General features: G+C 39.4%; 1 protein-coding gene across 2 annotated transcripts in view; it reads left to right on the forward strand.

Moving 5' to 3' along the window:
* Positions 1–21531, forward strand: part of PRIMPOL (primase and DNA directed polymerase) — a 31943-nt gene that overhangs the window by 615 nt on the left and 9797 nt on the right. Inside the window, exons 3-10 of one of the 2 annotated variants that reach the window (XM_069493527.1) lie at positions 447–522; positions 4748–4986; positions 6629–6726; positions 8881–9010; positions 10218–10365; positions 14974–15261; positions 17769–17931; positions 20689–20777. In XM_069493527.1, coding sequence (XP_069349628.1) covers positions 4807–4986; positions 6629–6726; positions 8881–9010; positions 10218–10365; positions 14974–15261; positions 17769–17931; positions 20689–20777 — 1096 coding nt within the window. In that variant the 5' untranslated portion in view covers positions 447–522; positions 4748–4806. The remainder of the gene's footprint in view (positions 1–446; positions 523–4747; positions 4987–6628; positions 6727–8880; positions 9011–10217; positions 10366–14973; positions 15262–17768; positions 17932–20688; positions 20778–21531) is intronic. The other variant, XM_069493526.1, reaches the window with a different exon arrangement.

Consider the following 21531-nt stretch of genomic DNA (forward strand, 5'->3'; position numbering starts at 1 on the left):
TCAGGGTAGGGATTCCGGTCCCTCTCCAAGTTTAAGGAGGTTAAGTAGTTTGCTCTTGCTAAAAGGAGAGTTGTAGGAGTAAAACTTAGGCCTTTTTTTTTTTAATCCCTCCCAATTGGGGGAAAACCAGTGTTTGGCAGTCATTTTTCTGCTGCCTCAAAACTGAGGAATAGGATTGCCTCCAAAACCTACCAGTGGCTTGGCCAGGCCGTGATTCGCCAGGTGGGGACTAGCATAACATGTTGAACAAAACCTCCTTACCCCATTCTGAGGGCCAGACCACTTCCTGTGCTAAACTGTCTCACGAAAGTGATAAAGCACCAGCAGTTGTTTTCTGTTTTCCTGTAAATTATGCTAATTTATTTAGTCTAGAGAAATTTTAATCATAGCACAAAATAGGCTGGAGGCAGTGTCTTCTGACTAAGCCCAGTAATTTCTCTTTACAGAGGTGTACCAGAGGTGACAACTTGATTTGGGCCTGGAAGGGGACAAATCCGGGAAGGGCAACGCCGGGCCTTCCAGGTGAGAGAAACATGTGCAAAGGGGCTTCCGGAGTGCTCCAGGAGCGGGGAAGAGGTCTTTACCATTTATTTATTGAGAAGTCTGAACATGAACGTTAAAAAATAAAACAGCTAAGTGACTGAGGGCCAGATTCTAGAGGGGAGCTTAGACTTAATGAGGTACACTGTAGTGTGAATTAAGTGATGCTATTATCAATGGAAAAGAACCCAAACTCTGTAAAAATAATTTAAAGTGGTTTATTCTGAGCCAAATACATGCTACCATGGCCCAGAGAGCCACGTCCAAGAAACCTTGAGCAAGTGGTCTTGCTGTGGTTGGGCCACAGTTTGGTTTTATACCTTTCAGGGAGATCAGAATTACATGTAAAGTCATAAATCAATATGTGGAAGGCGTACATTGGTTTGGCCCAAAAAGGCAGGACATCTCGAAGCACAGGATTACAGGTTATAGGTAGGTTTAAAGATTCTTTGATTTGTAATTGGTTAAAGAAATGAAGCTGTGAAAGGCTTAGAACGTTTTAAGTTAAGGAAGTCTGTTAATCAGAGACAAGCTAGAACATATGCAGGAGCTCAGTTGATCTGTTGAGTAAATTGATGACCTGCAGGTGGGTTTAAGCTTGGTCTTACATGGCCTTAGGCCTGTTAATGATTTTGTATCCTATTGTTACACAAAATAACTCCAAAAGGGACAGGGCATAACTAAGCATGTCTGACCTCCCTTTTCCTCATGGCCAACAACTCAGCTTTAAGATTTTTTTTTTTTTGGTTGTGGGGGAATCCTCTTGGCCAAGAGGGGGTCCATTCAGTTGGCTGGGAGGCTTAAGATTTTATTTTAGTTCACATTATGAATCATAAATTAGTATCCCTCTGAAAAGTTATGAAAGTGGTTTAAGGGTGATTAGTCTGGCAAAGATGTGCTGTTTGGGTAGGAGATCCTGTGGGGAGGATAGACAGGAGGAACTGGAAAACAACAGTGTATTGCCATATGTTTTCTTACCTCTTACAAGAGGCTTTTGGGAAATTTAACTATGAGTTACTTCTGTTCATGCATAGATAGCCAAAGTGACTAAAGTGAGGAATAAAAAGAAAATTTGGTCATTTATTGTATTTGATTTTTTAAAGAGATGTTATTAACCTGGGTAGTAAACTTATGTAATTATATTTCTGTAAATGAATTTGGATAACATACTTTTATTTATTTATTTATTTTTTGAGACCGAGTCTCACTCTGTTGCCCAGGCTAAAGTGCTGTGGCATCAGCCTAGCTCACAGCAACCTCAAACTCCTGGGCCTCCTACTGCCTCAGCCTCCTGAGTAGCTGGGACTACAGGCATGCACCACCACGCCCGGCTAATTTTTTCTATATATTTTTAGTTGTCCAGCTAATTTCTTTCTATTTTTTAGTTGAGACGGGGTCTCACTCTTGCTAAGGCTGGTCTCGAACTCCTGAATTCAGATGATCCGCCCGCCTCAGCCTCCCAGAGTGCTAGGATTACAGGCATGAGCCACCCTGCCCGGCCTTGGATAACATACTTTTTGATGAATACTTTAGCATGGAAGAAATAGTATAAATACATTGCAAGGGACCAGAAAAGGAATTATATTAAGAAAACATTGTCAATTACCAGAATATTACTAAATACTAGGACTAGAGTATTGCCAGAAAACACAAAATACTGATGAATCTAATCTCAGATGGAGGGAGAAGTTGGAGTTGAGGAATACAAATTTTTTTTTCTTTTCTTTTTTTTTTTTGAGACAAAGTCTCGCTTTGTTGCCTGGGCTAGAGTGAGTGCCGTGGCGTCAGCCTAGCTCACAGCAACCTCAAACTCCTGGGCTTAAGCGATCCTCCTGCCTCAGCCTCCCAAGTAGCTGGGACTACGGGCAGGCACCACCATGCCTGGCTGATTTTTTCTATATATATTTTTAGTTGTCCAGATAATTTCTATTTTTAGTAGAGACAGGGTCTTGCTCTTGCTCAGGCTGGTCTCGAACCCCTGACCTCGAGTGATCCACCCGCCTTGGCCTCCCAGAGTGCAGGGATTATAGGGGTGAGCTACCTTGCCCTGCTGAAGAATACAGATTGAGGGAGAAGTGAGCTAGAGAGAACCATGGCCAGGCCGGCTTCAGTTCCTCCCACCCCCCCAAAGCCAGTGATGATAGAGCTGGTGCCCCCGGTCCAGCTGCTCCTGGGAACCAGGCTACCAAGTGTCACAGCTGGGCAAGTCTGGACATAGACCAGAGAAGCCAGGGCTCCTTAGTTCTGAGTCATCACTCCATTTTCATCTCCATTTCCCCTTCTCCCACTACAGTTATTTAAAAAAAGGACTAACCCAGCCTTTTTTCTAGCTTGACCACCTTTAGTTGTGAAATCGATATGGAACATGGTTAAATAAGCATTTGGTGCAATTGTTAAGAAGTAAAGAATAGAGCTCTTTAAATCTACTCTTTTAAAATACAGTAAATATTTTCATTTGGAACTTGGAAACTATTACCAAAAATAGTTATGGTTCCTGAGTGAAGAGGAGTTTTGATACACAATTATATAAAAGAAAGACAGCATTCTTTCCCACCAGGAATTAAAAGCATTTCTAATATGGTGACATACTCTCCCAGAGGGTAGGGATGAGGAATATGATAGTCCCCGGCTAGAATGCCAGTTGCCTTCCTGGTCTCCATTTCCTTTGCTTTTGTCATTCAGCCCTCCTGCTGGAATAGCGGGAGTACCAGTTGTTTTCTGATCCTCACCCCAGCTGTTAAAATTGTCAAGCTGTGCAAAGATCACAGGGGCATGACACATACTGAACTTCTCTTTTGTTTCCTCTCTTGATGCTCCAGGTTTCCCCCATCCAGTGAATCTTAAATTGGTTTTCATAGTGACTCCATGATATTCATGTATGACACATTCCCATGGTCCTGTCAGGAGTTTACAAAATCAAGATTTTTCCTGATGTCAGTGTCCCCAAGTGTGAACATCCACATAGTCATTTCTAGTCAGTTATTGGTTAGATACTAGCTGTGATTCAGATATGATTGCATGTTGTCAGATATGGTTGCATATCTGAAGAAATCAGATACGATTTCTTCATTAATGAAGAAAATACATTTTGAAGAAAATACATTAATGAAGAAAATACAATGGACTTTGTTACAAGCAAGTTTCATAGAAGTCAGTTTCTCAATTAGGTTTATCTAAAAGCAGATTTTTATCTGTATGTTCTTCTCCGTATATAGCATGACCGTCTCAGGGCAGGACTCTAAGATAACCGAATCTGATGCAAAAGCACATATTAAACCTCTGCTTGCTTCACATTTGTCAATGTGACATTGGCCCAAAGCAAGTCATATGATATGGCCAAGCCCAGGGCCTGTATGAGAGTGAGCTTAGACGACATCTCTTCATCTAAGAAGGGAAAAATGGCAAGGGATTTGTGGCTGTTTTTAATCTACAGTGTAAGCCCCTCCCCCCCAACTTTCTAAAAACTCATCCTTTTTCCTTTGTAAATAAATCTTAATCCCAAATTGGGTGAGTATTGCGTGGCCCCTTACCTTGGCATGGCTAACATGGAAGTATTATATGGAAAGAAAAATCACCCATTACCATAGACGCCCAAAACTAGCCAGTATCATGATCTCCATTCACACATGGAGTTATTCTCCCAACTGAAAGAAACAAGTTGTGCTGGGAGAGAAGAGGAGAACTGGAGAGAAACAGAGGAATGGGGAACTAGGAGTTGCACATTGATGTTTAGAAATGAATTCTGCACTGAGAATAACAGCAGAAGAATGGTGGGTGAGGTGGTAGCACCAGCGGGGCCAGGTAGGTACCGTGTGATGCAATAAAATGGTTATAATAAAAACCGTAATGAAACAGAAAGCACTTATATTTTACATGAGGCTTTGTAATTTAGAGAACATTTGTATATATCTTACCACATTTATCCTCAAGGTAAGTATGTAAAGTATTTAAGAAGATATTGACCTTCTATTTTGCAGTTACTTTAACTAAGATTCAGGGAGTTTTATTAACTTGTCCAAGGTCATCACATTGTTAGATGGAAGAGCCAGCTTCCAAGGATTTCTGATAACCAACCCTGTTCTTATTCTATGGTAAAACTGCATGCAAAGAATAAAATGTAAAGTAAACCAAGAAATGAGTTTTGAAATTTTATCAGGCAGAATATGCTCTAAACAAAGAAATTAATGGCCTTTTTTGTTTGTTTTAGTAGTAATTGATGGAAATCTTGCATGGGATAGGATTTATTCTCCCCATACTTCGGAACCAATGAACAGAAAATGGGAAGCAAAACTGAAGCAAATTGAAGAACGAGCATCTCATTATGAGAGGAAACCATTGTCCTCACTGTATAGACCAAGATTATCCAAGCCAGAAGAACCACCCTCCATTTGGAAACTATTTCATCGACAAACTCAAGCCTTTAATTTTGTTAGAAGCTGTAAAGAAGTAATTGCCTCATTCTCTTTCTCTTTTTTTAGAGCTACTATAACTTAAGATTTCAAACAATAACAAAAACCTGTTATTTTTCTTCATTTCAGGCCATGTACTCTACCAAGAGAATTTAATGGTAATCTTAGTATCATGGGATTTTAAAAAAAATATCTCTACCAATCAGTAACCATTTAATTTGTAATGAAAAAGAATGGCATATCTAGTGCCGACTAGTGTAAAAAAATTATAGACTGAGCTCAGTGGCTCATGCCTGTAATCCTAGCACTTTGTGAGGCTGAGGTGGGAGGATTGCTTGAGGCTTGGAGTTCAAGACCAGCCTAGGCCACATAGTGAGATCCTGTCTCTGTGAAAAATAAAAAAAATTAGCCAAGTGTGGTGGCGTGCTACTGTAGTCCCAGCTACTCAGGAGGCTGAGGCAGGAGGATCCCTTGAGCCCAGGAATTTGAGGCTGCAGTAAGCTATGATGACGCCACTGTACTATTGCCTGGGCAACAGAGCGAGACCCTGTCTTAAAAAGAAAAAAAAATTGTAGTGACATTTAAATAAAGATTATGCTTAGAGGAAGGATGACCATATTTATTGCCAATACATTAAGTAAGTGGGAGAAAGAAGTGCTTGCTATACGTGCCAGCCTTGCAAAGAGCATGGTGCTCAAAAAACAATAAAGCAACAGATGTATATTGCACATTCTTTTTTTGTTGGTCACGGGGCGGGGGTGGGGGGAATATAAAGAAGTAGAAAAGATAAGATGCATATATGAAATCTAACATAAATGTATTGTGAGTCTGATCACTTGATGCTATTAGAAAAGCTCAAAGTGCTAGAAGTCTTAGGAGAAAGAAAGATCCCTCTTTTCCTAGGAAAGAGACACTCATGCAAATCTCATAAGAATAGGAAATAAAAGAGTTACCTTTCTTATTCATTTTGTGTAAACCTAATTAAGGCATCAGAAATTAAAATACTGACAGATTCATTTGAACTTGAATTTTTAAAAAGAGTATATGCTTGCTGGACTTCCCAATCACCAGTCTAAAATTCATTCAAAAAGATTTTTAATAGAGTCAAGCACTTGAGTCCTTGTGTGATTTCTCATGCATGAAAATAGGCTCACCAGCTACCTTTACCTAAGTGGAAACAAAAGAACTTGTGTATATATTCCATTATTGGAAGAAATTATGGCAGCAGTCATGAACAGTGGTATTTAATCCATTACCATAATGATTAACCTTTAAAAAAATTGGTTCCCACATTTTATATATACCAGAGAATTAATTTTAGCTCAGATCATTTATAATACTGTTTAGGTAGTTTTGAAAAATAGATTTAATTTCATAAACTAAGAAATAAAACTATCTTAGGAAGTCAAACTAGAGTAATAAAGAATGATTTTTCTATTTTTCTCTTTTTAATCTGCATATTCAAATTATTTTTACCTTGTGCATGTATTATGTGAATGATTAAAAAATAATTAGATTTTGAATGGTATAGATGTAGTGACTGTCCTGTTTTTAGTAAGTATTCAAATTCCAGTTTCTGAAAATGTAAATGATATTCTTTATGAACGGTTAATAGCAACAGTTGAATTTAGGTTTGCATTTTGTGAATTTTTTTGAATATTATTTTTGATTTTACATAGGACGTTCATGTATTTGCTTTGGAATGCAAAGTGGAAGATGGACAACGTATTTACCTTGTAACAACCTATACTGAACTTTGGTTTTACTATAAATCCAGGTAAGTAGTGTGTAACAGAAAACACATTTAAGCTGAAGTTGCATTTCCTTCATCTAGTAGTTTTGATGAAATTAATTCAGGCTGAATTGGCTTTCACAGTTCTTGAGCACATGATTAGTTACTCTGTTACAGCAAGTGTTACAGCGAGTGGTCCTGAGGACAAACCGAGCGGCACATGGAGAGTTGGAGAATCAAGGTTTATTTGCTGGCGGGCTCAGAGGGGGTCTCGCCACCAAATTCTAAGCCCCGTCTACCCAATTTTTCCCATTTTTATTAAGTTGGGGTGATCCAAGGGGAGGGGTCTCAGGTGTCTAATGCCCGCCAGGTAATAGGTTAGGTTAGTTTCTGCACCAGGTAATAGGTTTAGTGTTATGCTGATGTGCCAGGTGTTAGGTTAGTAATATGCTAATGTGCCAGGTGTTAGGTTAGTATTATGCTAATGTGGGTCTTCCGTGAGGGGTGGGGGTCTCAGGTGGCTGCTGTGCCAAGTAATAGATGGGGGTTTTCCTTATCAACTCATTTACTGTTGGAATTGAGTTCGGGAATTCCCCTGTTACAGCAACACTTGATTATCTCACCAGGTGCCGGGAGAAAATAACCATAGGCATACACACATACATGGATGCACCCAAAGGGAATTTTGAAGTTTCTCTTTTGTAAACAAGCGTACTATTAATCACAAGTGAATACTTACATTATTAATTATCTAATAATAAATATCTGCTTTATCTTTATTGTTTATCATTTTAAGTTATTATTTTAACTGATTGATCTATTCAGCTATTTCTCAGACTTGAGAAATGTATGGAAAAAGAGACCAAATTGTTGTGGATGCTCTGTATTATAAGTATTTTGGGTGGGAGTAGGGAAAAAACCCTTTTATTACAATGTTGCTTAAGTAGCTTCAAATTTAAAACTAGATTTATTTATATTTATAAACATGCAACATTAGAGTTGAATTAAAATTATGACATGTTTTGCTGAAACTAAATCTCATCTTGCAATGTAAATATGGTACTGACTGCTCCAGGCTGTGTGCGTGTGTGTGTGTGTGTGTGTGTGTGTTGTGAGTAGTGAGTTCCTGTACTACCTGTGCTACATGATAATAAATTCCCCTATCCTTTTTCCTTTTCCAAATTACTACAGATTCTTTAGTTGTGTAGGATGCCATCTGAGCGTCACTTAGCCCAAATTATCATTTCCGTGTTAAGTTGGCTTCTGTTGTTAACCTATGTCAAAGTCCGTTCTCTTCTTGCCAGCAAGAAGGTAACTGAAGACATGAACATTGAAAGCTTATTAAAGTCAGGTGATTCAGAATTTCTTTAACAAATTTTTACAATATTATCTTCCTAATGAAAACAAAAAATTTAAAAATTCTCATAGAAAATTCATGGAATCCCGAGAATATGTGATCCTGGGATCCCAGTTTGAGAAAGAACATTCTTTTCTCAAAATTTGTTTCATGGTGATGATAAGGAAAACTCCCTTCTATTGCTTGGCACAGCGGCCGCCTGAGACCCCCACCCCTCACGGAGGACTCACATTAGCATATCACTAACCTAACACCTGGTCATTAACATATCACTGACCTAACATTTGGCACATCAGCATAACACTAATCCTATTGCCTGGTGCAGACACTAAACATTACCTGGCGGGCATTGTCACCTGAGACCCCCCTCCCCTTGGATCACCCCAACTTAATAAAAGTGGGAAGAATTGGGTAGATGGGGCTCAGAATTTGGTGGCGAGACCCCTCTGAGCCCACCGGTGAATAAACGATTCTCCGACTCTCCGTGTGCCACTCGGTTTGTCCTTGGGATCACCCGCTGTAACACTTGCCGGAACATTTACACCAAAAACAAACATAGAGGTATTATACAATAGCAGAATCATCTGAGAATAAGAAACACTATGAGATTGTATTTTCCCGGTAAATAATGTTACAGAATACAATTGTTACATCTTGTTTGATGGAAATTCTTATTACTATGGGCCATAAACCTGTGGTAAACACGTTGACTTTATCATGTCATTATTTCATACTTGTATGTAGTTAAAGCAAAGTTAACACCATACTTGAGATAAAAGTTCAACTTCGATGATTTAAAAGGTATACGATACATAAGTCTAATCTCAAATTATTCAATTTAGAAAAAATCTGTTGCACTGCTATGAAGTTATTCCTGAAAATGCTGTGTGCAAACTTTACTTCGACTTGGAATTTAAGAAACCTACCAATCCAGGAGCTGATGGGAAAAAGATGGTTGCATTACTCATTGAGGTACATGGCACACTGGAGATTTTTCTCCTCCTCTCGAGCCATTCATCTCTTCATTCACTTACTCATTCACTCAGTGAGCTCAGCCTCTGTAATATGTAGGCTCCTATCTCTGCTCCATTTTCTTGCTACTCTTCCTTTGACTTTCATTTTTCATGTCACTTCTATAAGTAAACTGTGAAAAGGAAGGAAATTTCAGTTTATGTTCATATATTTTGTAATATAATATTACTCTATCTGGTAAAAAAAAAAGCTTTGAAAAAGATGGCAGTTTGGGAATTTTCTGTTTTTAATTATGTAGTAATTCTCTGATTTTCATTACAAATTGCTGATTCTGGTAAAGGCTAGGCACAGTAATTTTTACTGTGAAAATTGGGTACGGAGATAAACCTTAAGAAAATTTTGACTGAAAATAGTATTAGAATTTTTCAACTGGCAGGGATTTTGGAAATTATTTTATCTTATCCTTTCAAAAATGAGGAAATTAAGACCTAGAAGAGACTAACTCGTACTGAGTAAAACCTTTTCTACAAACACAGTTACCACTATTTTTAACTAAGTGAAAAGAATGTAGTTCTAGTATTTATTTTTGACTTAGCTATGTTAACCAGGAGTTACTAAAAAAGGAATAATATGAGCTTATGCAGTTAAGTTCTATTACAATTATTTCCAAAGAAATTTTAAGATTTCATTGCATAAAGTTGTATTAAAATTGTATTGACTATTATTTGGCCTCAGAGTAGCTATTAACATTTATTGATGAGTTAGTTTTTCTTTTAGATGTTAACTGGATAATAATTTTGTAGATGACCCATTTTTTTTTTTATTTTTTATTTCAAAATATTAATGGGGTACAAATGTTTTAGGTTACATGGATCACTTTTGTAATGCTTAAGTCCTGGCTGTAGGTGTGCCCGTCACCCAAATAGTGTTCATTGTACCCATTAGGTAGTTTTTTTGCCCCTCCCCCACCCTGTGATTTAATCTTGAGAACCTATGAATTTTTTAACATAAACATGTATAATAATTTAAATATATTTAAATTTTTAAGTAAATTGGTAAGATTGTTATATTGTAGAAATTCTGATAGTGAATCAAAATCTATTTATTTCTTTACATTAGACTTACTTGTACCAAGACTTTTGAATTTTGCTCATAGAAAAATTTTAAAACAAAGTGTAAATTATTTATGTTTAACTTGTGTTTTTAGCATGTGTGTAAAGCGCTTCAAGAGTTATATAGTGTTAATTGCTCAGCTGAAGATGTTTTGAACTTGGATTCTAGCACCGATGATAAATTTAGCCGTCATTTAATATTTCAACTCCATGATGTGGCATTTAAAGATAACATTCATGTTGGTAAGTACACTGTTTTTAAAAATCGTGGCGTTGTATTAAAAACTCATATTTTCCTATTCCTCTCAAAATTTTGTAAGTGCTTATCAAGTTTTATGGTTGGTAACCTATCCTAAAAAAAGGAAACATGATTTTTCATGTTTTCAGCATTTGCCCTTAGCTCTAGACTTATCCTGTTCCAGGCACATTAACCTACTCAGCACACCTTTGGCATTAGCACCTCTCAGCATAGATACTGGGATGGCCATGCATGTCCTGGTACTGGTTTCTGCTCCAACAGGATCCATTTCTGATTATTCATGATAGGACTTTTCTTTTCAAGCCTTATCTATCACGCCTCTTATCTGGATTTCTGACCTTTTCTTTAGCCTTGCTTTGGGACTTGGATCTCAGGTCATATCAGGGAAGACTTGTTTATTGTTCTAGGCCGAACTTCAGGGATGGGAGGTGTAGATGCCTAAGGCTGAAAGTGTAACCTGAGTATTTTGTCCCAGGACTGGGCATTTAGAGATACAGGCTGAGGTGTAAAACAAAGTCAGTCCAGAAGAGAATACGTAGGCAGAATGGGAATACCAAAAACCAGAGTCTGAACAGAAGCCAAAATCCTGAATGCTTATCAAGGCAAGGGTAGGGCAAGTATTCCTGGGTCCAAACAGCAAAGGATTGACTGAAGCTCGGGTGACAGGTCATCTGTTTCAGAGCTGTAAGTGTCTACAGTTTTTCATGGCCATCTAGGGTAAAACATAAACATGGTCACTAAGGGACTGGCATAAAACTCAGGAACCTAATTGCTGGATTAGGGTAACATTGGTCACAGAGACCTAGTGTCTGCTATGTATACAGGGCTCCTTCTTATCTCCCTGTTTTCTGTTAGCTTAGTGAGATGTTCCTTCTCTGTCTCTTTCTCTCATCCCTTAGGTATTAGTAATTGTAGAATCTGTCCCTGACCCTCTTCTCACAATATCCTTACCCTTGACAATCATCCACTATCATGGTTTTGATGATCATCTGTGTTGTTAACTCTCAAATCTTTATCTTCAGCCCAGATTGTTGTCCTAGATGCCAGACCCATGCAGCCAACTGGCTACCAAACTGCCCGACACAGACACTTCAAACTCAGTATGTCCTACGCTGAGCTCTTCGTGTTCTCCTCAAAACCTTCTCTTGTGATGTGTGTATCAGTGAGTGGTGTCACCACTCACTCAAGCAGAAATGTTAGTGTCATCTTTAACCTCAATGTCTCAACCCACTTATTTCGTCGGCTAGCTGGAGTGAGCTGATGACACTGCTTGTGTGCCACATGCTTCAGTGGTCATTGATTGCCTTCAGGAAGAAGCGCACCTGTCTTAGAGTGCATGGAGAGGTGCCCTGTGCTCCCACCTCATCTCTGACCACCCTGCCCTTCTCACCTGCTTGCACTGTGGCCACATTTTCTCAGGTCCCTGGGCCTTTGCACGTTTTGGTGCTGCTGCCGAAACAGGTGTGCCTCCAGATTCACCTGGTCTGTTAGGACTCAGCATAGCTATCAAGTCATCTGAGAAGCTGTTTCACATCCAAACCCTAAGAGTTAGATGAGTTCCTCTGGGTTGCAGAGAGTGTCCAGTGTTCATTGTGTCAAAGTATTTACCACTTCCTGAGGCCATTTCCTGTCGCCTTTGTCATCTCCTCTATTCCACTTAATGTTTCTTTAGGGGTAGGGACTGTTTCTTACTCACTATTACATTTCCAGAGCTTAGCACATACTAATAATATTGTTATCAATGATAGTAACATTAGAACAAATGCAACATTAAGAATTACAAGTAGGCATTAAATAAACATTTGCTGAGTAAATGCATGGATGATAAGGAGGCCCTGCTGTCAGGGTGTGGAGGCCGAGTCCTAAGCAAGCTATTTCTTTGCTTCCTATTTACTCTTTCCACTCTGCTTTGCGACTACTAGGCACAAGCTAAAAACTGAGAATCTGTTGCTCAGGAAGAAGAGAACAGAATTTGCAAGGTAACTAGCAGTCTCTGCTACAGATATCTTCTGAAAGCAGATGATGTTCAGCCTGGGCTTTGAGTAAGGTATCATCATACAAACAAAGGTAAGAAAGGCTTTACTGTCAGAACAGCATAAGCAAAATGATAAGAACGTGTTGCTAGTTTGGGGAGCAGTGGGAGTCTACTGTGGCTGAAGTGAGAGACTGAGGCCTGGAAAGTGGGGTGTCATCTAAGGTGCTTGCCTCTGAAACTATGAACAGCTGGAGTCAGAGATGCCGAGAATTAGGAAGTATGCAACGGTTTCCCTCCGATTCTTCTCCCTCAGTGTATCCCTGATGGCATTTCCAGTGCCCGTGGTCAGCCTTGCAGAAAGGGGAAGTAGATTACATGGAAGAGGTCATAGAACTTGATCTACCTAAAAATACTCTTCTGCCAGTTTGCCATCCTACCTGAAATTTCTATGATTGGTTCTTTTGAGTTATTCCAGCTAATAAGATAGTCCCTGTCTTAATGAGGGCTGGGGGCGATGAGAGAAGGGAAGTAGGAAGCTGAGTAGTTTGTTGGGAGCCAGTGTGTTAGTGTTGATGCTGGTGACTATCATCTTGTCCTGGCCATGAGCTCCCTGCCAAGGCTCAAAGTCCTACTGGCCGCCTCAGTGCCACCCTCACAGCCGTTTCTGCAACCATGCGTTCACTTTACTTGTTTTTTTTTTTTTTTTTTTTAAGATAGGGTCTCACCCTGTCACCCAGGCTAGAGTACGGTGGCATCATCATAGCTCACTGCAGCCCTGAACTCGTGGGCTCAAGTGATCCTCCCTCTTTAGCCTCCCAAAGTGCTGGGATTACAGGCATGAGCCACCATGCCCAGCCTTACTTTATTGCCTAGGGTCAAGGAGATGTAATTCTAAGTTTCCAGGAAAATTAACCCTATCAATTTATGTTTATGTTGCTTTGTTGTCCTTTGATACTGTGATTTCTTTTCACTCAGTGTTTACCTTCTCTGCCACATTCCAGAAGCAGACATGTCTATACAGACATATCGTTGCAAAGATCAAATGCTTTTGCTTTCAATTTGACGTTTAGTGCTTTATAAGAAATTGGATTTGTTTCTTTGAGTAAGGAAGTAATTAACTCTAATTTGGAGAAAGAGAATTTTGAATTTAGACCATGCGTAAGTTATGATTTAAGAGTTGAAGCTTTTCTGGTAACTAAAGTGAGGAATAAACCCAGACTATGATAGTTCTAGAGATTAAAATTAATTTTTTCCTACAGTATTGCATTTCTCCAGCATTGTTACACACGAAGCTGTCAGGTTTTAAATGTCAGGTCTGAAATGTCAGTTCTTGGCGCGCCCAAGGCTGAAGAATGGCCAGACACACCAAAGCTAGGCAAGCGTGAAAATGAGGTTTACTGAGGAGAGAATGATAGGATTACAGGGCAAGAGCAAGATATGGGTTTACAGAGCATGGTACATAAACCGCAGATGACGACCGGACCTATTGTTTCAGCAAAGGGAGAGCGGAAGGAAGGGCGCAAAAAGGAGCCACTTTGATCGGACAATTGGGGGTTGTATGACCTGAGCCTGAACTATGCATGCAGGTTGTTCTAGTTCAATTTCCGGACTCAGTGGTGCCTATAGGCTTGGCCTGTAGGCTAGAGAGTCTTCTGCACTCTGTTGCTTCTGGTGCGCCACGTTCTGATTGGCAGATTGGTAGGGTATTCCCTCCTGCCCCTGGTATGGAGAGTTGGGGTTGGGCAGGACCAAGACGGGGGCAACAGCATCCACTTTCATCCCTAGGAGACCAGAATCCCTCACTGTCTACCTAACAAAGCAACTTCACAGCCAAATTATTACTTGATTTCATTGCATAATAATATATGTCAGTTTAAAGAAGTCCCAGATTGTCTTACGTACTTTTCATGGTACAGGTAGGACCCCCTATTGTCCAGAGTTTTTAGGATAAACATTGAAGTACAGTAAACGTATTGAATTGCTTTAGCTCTGGACTCCAGCTCCAAGGCCGTAGTCCATCCTGTGACCAGTTCGAGCGAGGTGGGAGAAGCAACCACTTTACCACCTTGGAGCTGCCAGCTGTGGAAGTCTGGCCTTGTGGGGCATGTCTCAGCAGGTGGAAGAGAGAATAAGCTCCTGAGAAATTTGCAACGTCTTGACTTGAGAAGAGCCTGGCAGAGATTCTCTCAGTGTTCCTCAGCAGCAGTTTCCTCGTGTGAACCCTCCATTCTTTACTCAATGGTTGTGAAGATAACTCCACTCAATTTGTGTTAATAAAAGTGATGTTTTCTTGGAGACAGCATGTTAGGCTCAGGCCTGTACTGGCAACGTTGACACACCTTCTCATATCAACCTCTCCTTCTGAAATGATTTGTTGACAGCTGGCACCAAGCTCCCATGTCAGCAGGAATTGAAAAAGTAAGATTGCATAAGAGGAAGGAAGTAGCAGGAGAGGCATGTTATAGTTATGGTGACAGCTCAGTTTCAAATTCAGAAATGAAGAAAAGAAGGCTTACTGTGTGTGTAAAATTGTCATGTGTAGTTTTGTGCCCAGGTCTTAAGTTAATGGTTTGTGGAAAAAAAGAATCAGATTAACCATTGTATCTTTTTTCCTTAGGTAATTTTGTGAGAAAAATTTTGCAGCCTGCTCTTCACTTAATTGCCAGCGAGGATGACAGTGGCTTTCCAGAGACAGCAGGCCATGCATCTCCCCATTTCTCCGAAGCACCAATAGAACAAGGAATTTCCTTTAACAAAACGTCCACAGATAAGGATATAGGAGAGAGCTGGACGTTCACTTCAGAGAAACTGGAGAGGAGGGAGTCAGCTGAGCACAGCAGTCCTGAGCTTTCGTTTTTAGTTGTGAAGAACAACATGGGAGAAAAGCATCTTTTTGTGGATCTAGGTAAGTAAAATTGGCAGCTCTATTAGACTGTCATTGGTACTTTTTTGAGAAACAAGTCAGTGCCCACTAGTTACTGTGCTCAGAATTCTCACATCCACTGCTGCTCCACAGTGACAGTCCAGCCACTCGCAGGATGTGACCAGTGATCTCAGGTGCTGGGAATCTACGAGGTTTCTGTTCAGAGACCTTAGAGAGGTCCCTGTGGAACATAAGCACCAGGCTGACCCAAGCTCCAAAAGACAATGGTTGTGGCTGACTTCTCCAAGTGTCCGGAAGATTCCCGTCAAGGGAGTCGTTTTTTGTTTTGTTTTGCTTTTTAATTCTGGAGATGGGGTCTTGCAGTGTTGTCCAGTCTGGCCTTGAACTCTTGGGCTCAAGCAATCCTCTCACCTCAGCTTCCTGAGTAGCTGGGACTACAGGTGTGAGCCACCATGCCCAGCTTGTCAAGGGAGTTTTGACAGGGGCCTGTTGGACCAGCACCCTCCAACACTGCTGAGAGGTTAAATTAGATTACATAAATTTTAAAAGCAGACACACTATAAAAACACATGTAGCACAGTAAGCGTGCGTGTGTTCTTCACTAAAGATCTCTGTGACAGTGGCAGGAGCTGTTTCTTCAACTTTCTTGCTATGATCAAACTGATGACTTTTTCAACTCAACATTGGCTCTGCTTGGCCCTGGTCTCGGAACCAGAGCATGTAGGATGCGCCGGGCTGACAGGACTGCAGCCTGATTTGACATACAGGCCAACCAGGACCCCGAATGCAACAGCTCCAATTTGGTGAACTAAGCCTCGTTTTTACACTGAGGTCCCACCTTGTTCCTTGAAAAACTAAAAAGCTGTAAGAGCAGCATTTTTGCCATTGCCTGAGCGCCTCCGAGAGCTTCAATGTCTAACAGTTAAGGGGAAGTAGGATTAAGTTATAGGCAAGATTCCCAGGCCAACAGTGGTGCCAAGATTAGAGAAGTGTTCCTGTGTGTTGTGTATCTTTCTGGTACCTCTGGCAATCAAATGCCAGAATTTGGAAATACAGTCAGACGAATGCCAGGTGGAACAATCATGAGTTACGTGTAGGGGAGCATTCTTCCAAATGACAGGTTTTGTTTATTGGCAGGACGCCATCTCCAGGTTGGACTAGCCTGTAGTAAACTAGGGAAGAGGCACGGCAGAAAGTCGATGCCGGGAGAGCAGCGTTAGCCGGTGAATATGCTCCACTCTGCCTCGTGTTAGAGACCCCAGACAGAGTCCCCGGGTCATGGCAGCTCTGTCCTTGGCAGTTAGGGTACTGGACCTGCAAGGAAGTTTGCTTGATATTCTTGAAATGTCTTCAGCAGTATACCCAGATTTATTTACGTGCCAAAAGAGCATGGGGAAATCATTCCCTAAACTGTCCTTCAAGAAGTTCAGAGATTTAATGGTACATGACACAATCTTCTTAAGAAACTTTTTTACTGAAGCTCAACATCCATATAGAAAAATACATAATTGGTGAGTACCTGGGTCAAGGTGTTATTGTGGAATGGACAACGCTTGTCACCACACCACCCAAGACAAGAAGTAACTCACCAGGACTACCTGACTTTCGGCATTTTGTACTTATAAACGGGCTCCTAAGGCTCCCCATAAGGGTAATTTATAATTAAATTAATAATTCGGGAGCTAGTTTCTTCCGCGCCTGTAAACAGGCCTCATGGCGTAAGTGGTTCATTGGCGCAGCATCTACACGATCACAGCTAGTCTCATTGTTTCCGTATAGCGTCACTTTTAACTTAACTTTTTCAGTCAATTTTGTGAGTTTGTGTTACCCTTATGACTGTGCCTCCAAAGTGAAAGTCCACTGCAAGTCCAGGGGGGCCTGCAGTGGAGAGAAAGGTGATCAGAATGGAAACAAAAGTAGAAATAACTAAGTGTTTAGAGAAAGGCCTGACGCCATCATTCATTGGGAAAGATTAGGCTTCAGTTGCTCGACTGTCGGAACAATTATAAAGGGTAAAAGAAGGATAATGGGAACATGTGAAAGGCAAGCATCGGTTATTACTGAGCAGCATAGTGGGTTAATTATTGAAATGGAAAAGTTACTGATTTGGTTAGAAGATCAGAATAAGTGTAACATTTCCTATTAGCCCAGGTCTTAAAGAGCACAGTAGTTTCTGTAGCTTCTCACTACAGTATGGGGACAGTAGTAGTAATATTATTATTACAGTATTACAGTGTGTTACTGTTACTCCATATGAACCATTGTAGTAGTCTTATTGTTATTACTGTTACTGCATGTGTACCGTTCATCGGGGATCTGAGTTGCATACAAACCCGACCTAAAAACATTCTCAGGAACTTCTCTCTTTGAAACCCTGGGTACTGCCTGTGCGGCTTTAATTTTGTTTATAGCTGTGTATAGAAAATAATAGTTTCTACTAGTAATTCTGTACAAAAATAATATTTGTTGACTGTAAAACTAGTGGTAGAAAACATGTATTAATTTTGTTTTATTAATTTTTGATGTAGGAGTTTATACAAGAAATAGAAATTTTCGGCTCTATAAATCATCAAAAATAGGAAAGCGCGTGGCTTTGGAGGTTGCTGAAGATAACAAATTTTTTCCTCTACAATCAAAATATATTTCCAAAGAATATCAGTATTTTCTTTCTTCTTTGGTCAGCAATGTCAGGTATGTGGTACCAGCATCAAACCATTGTATATTCATGAATATGTATTAAATAGTGAATGTCATTGTGTACTAACTAAAACGTAAATTAAGCAAATTCATTCTACATTAAGTAAAAGAAAGTCAGTTCTTAAAATTCTAAGTTAACTGTTTTCTCCATTAACTAAAAAATAATAGGAAAAGGAAATTTTTAACCAGTTTTCTCTTTATATCTTTTTATAATTATATTTAATATATTTTCCAGTTTTTCTAAAATGATTATCACTTTTATCAAGAAGAAAACAATATGACTTGTACTAGGAAATATAATTACTGTTAATGTCTCATTTTCTCTTCGTATATGCACATATATAATTTGCATAGCTCCTTTATTTAAAAATATCCTTGAGATCATTATTTTTTTTTTTTTTTTTTTTTTTTGTTGAGACAGAGTCTCACTTTGTTGCCCAGGCTAGAGTGAGTGCCGTGGCGTCAGCTTAGCTCACAGCAACCTCAGACTCCTCGGCTTAAGCGATCCTACTGCCTCAGCCTCCCGAGTAGCTGGGACTACAGGCATGCGCCACTATGCCCGGCTAATTTTTTCTATATAGATTTTTAGTTGTCCATATAATTTCTTTCTATTTTTAGTAGAGACGGGGTCTCGCTCTTGCTCAGGCTGGTCTCGAACTCCTGACCTCAAGTGATCCACCCACCTCGGCCTCCCAGAGAGCTAGGATTACAGGCGTGAGCCACCGCGCCCGGCCGAGATCATTATTTATATGGTTATGTGACCTGTTTTTTCTACTCAACATTGTGTGATGAATATTTGCCAAGTTAATAATTTGCCAACAGTTAACTGTACACAAGACTTTTAATGTCTGTATGATTTTCTCTTACGTTGACATACTCTTATTTATTGTCAGTTCCATTGTTGAACTTTTAAGTTCCCATGTTTTCTTCATTTTTAAAAAGAGTGAAAGTCATCTTTCAACAGAAATATAGTAAGTCCTCCCTTACCAACATTATAACAAAATGATGTAGAACAAAATGATATACTTTAAGGCACTGCTGTAGTTGTTTCACTTAATGATGTTTTGTTGATGATGTTCAGTGAGGACTTACTGTATTTGCCTTCATCTCCCTTTTTTCTGGGCTGGCAGTTTCGTGAGCCCAAAACACGTGGTTAAGGTTCCCACTGACTTCCCATTAACTTGTTATAATTCTTTTCCCTTTGCCTTCCTTAAATATAATTTTAAGGAAAAATTCTATAGAAATTAATTGTGATAATATTTAAAATACGTTGCTATAGGGATAGCTGTGTCAAGATATACAGTTAACAGCCATGACCCAGGAGGGTGGGAAGACGGATTGTTTTCTTCATATATTTTTGTACTCTTTGAGTTCCTTTAATAACATGTCTCAGAGATAAGGTCAAAGTCTTAGTTTCCTTACATCCACTCATTCATTCATTTATTTAAATTAATTAAGTCGCTCTGTCCCACTAGAGTGCGATGGCATCATCATAATTCACTGCAGCTTCAAACTCCTGGGCTCCACTGATCCTCCTGCCTCAGCCTCCCAGGTAGCTGGGACAACACGTAGGCGCCCACCATGCCCAGTTAATTTTGTTCTGTTTTTAGTAGAGACTGGATCTTGCTCTTGGTCAGGCTGGTCTCGAACTCCTGAGCTCAAGTGATCCTCCTGCCTAGGCCTGTCAGCGTGCTAGGATTACAGGCATGAGCTGCCATGCCTGGCCAGTTTCCTTACTTTTAAAATGAAAATAGTAATAACACCTATCTCATGGAGTTGTTAAGAGAATTAAATAAGTTAGAACTGCATGTGTAAAACATTTACAACTGTGCCCAGCCCATGATGTCTGCTCAGTAGATGTCAGTCGGTAGCAGCAGTATCCCAGATTGTAGCAGTGATACAGAGGTACTATAAAAATCATATGACTTTTGCTGCCCCTGTTGCTGGCACCAGAATAAGGTCACATTCTTTTTACCGTGTATGGGGAAAGCAGTATTTTTAGCCTGCAGTACAGCCTGAAGTGTAGGTAATTTCCTGATTACGAAATCCCATTTCTTTTGTAGTTTCAATATTAATCTTACAAAAGTGAAGGGTTGGGCTACTGAACAGGGTTACCTTAAATTGCCTTTTTTGTATCCAAGTAAATACCAGGTATTTTACTTCCTGAAATAAAGGCTAAACTCTTTATGATTATGAATGTACCTTTTCCTCAGCCAATTTTAATCAGTTTTTCCCTTTGCTTTCATTCCTCTTTCCTTCTTCATTTCTTCCTATTAGTCACACTTTTATAATAAAATTATCGTAACAAAAATTTCAAAGCCTCTGTGTTTGGTGAATAAAATTATGAAGTTGTCCCTTGGTATTTGTAGGGGGTTGGTTCCAGCACCCCTGTGGATACCAAACTCCAAGGATGTGCCAGTCCTTGATATAAAAGAGGTGTAGTATTTGCATAACCTATGCACATCCTCCTATAAACTTTTATTTATTTTATTTATTTATTTATTTATTTTAGAGACAGGTTCTCGCTCTGTCGCCCAGGCTAGAGTGTGGCGATACAGTCATAGCTCCTGGGCTCGAGCGATCCTCCCACCTCAGCCTCCCAAAGTGCTAGGATTATAGATGTGAGCCACTGCACGTGGCCCAAAGGATTTTAATATGGAACTATTTGAAATTTGTTTCCTTTCTGTAGCTATGCCTCTTTAATTCTAATAGAATGTTATCTTTGTTTCTTTTACATATTTTCTTCTTCAGATTCTCAGATACTTTAAAAATTCTTACATGTGACACACCTCAGAATAAACGAAAGGGAGTTGAATACTGTAACAGTAACAGCACTTCAGGTAATTTTAAGAAAATAATTTTTCTGTCAAAATTTAAGGATCAAAAAATCTATTTTGCCTTTAAATCTTAAGTATTCATATCCATTAATCATTTAAAACTACTTCTACGTTTCTATCCAAAATGTAAAAAAGATGTTTATTAAAGTATTCACTAATTTTCATTTTATGGTGTTTTCTAAAAAGTACAAAAATGTGGGTTTATTGTATAAAATAAACACATAGCAAAAACTAAAAATTCTTTTACCCTTCTCCCCACAGTTTCCCTGTCAAAGACAGGGAGCCACTACAGTCGTTTCCTACGTAACTCAGCAGAGCTTTTCCTGTATTTCCAGTATAGGGAGATCTTCTTCATTCTTTTAATGGTTGCATGGTTTTTCATGGTCTGAGTCTATCATAATTTAGCCATTTCCGTACTGAAGAACAAATCGTTTTTTCCTAAGATTTCTTATATAAACCCTCCAGTAAACATTTTTATACACATATTTTGGTATATCATTACTTATAATAGTGAAAAACAGAAAACAATCCAAATGTACAACTAAATTGGATTGGTTACATGCTATGAAATGTAGCCATTAAATTTAAATTTATAAAGCGTATGTAATATGGAAAACACCCATTTATGATGTTAAGAGAAAAAGTAGACTCTAAAATTATATGTATGGTGTAATCACAAGCTTACTGAAAAATATGGGTAACATTTTCTTATATGTTAATTTTCTTCTGGTTGTTTGCCATGTATTTGTAGACATTG

The sequence above is a fragment of the Eulemur rufifrons genome, chromosome 18 (assembly GCF_041146395.1).
Source record: "Eulemur rufifrons isolate Redbay chromosome 18, OSU_ERuf_1, whole genome shotgun sequence".
Classification (NCBI taxonomy): Eukaryota; Metazoa; Chordata; class Mammalia; order Primates; family Lemuridae; genus Eulemur; species Eulemur rufifrons.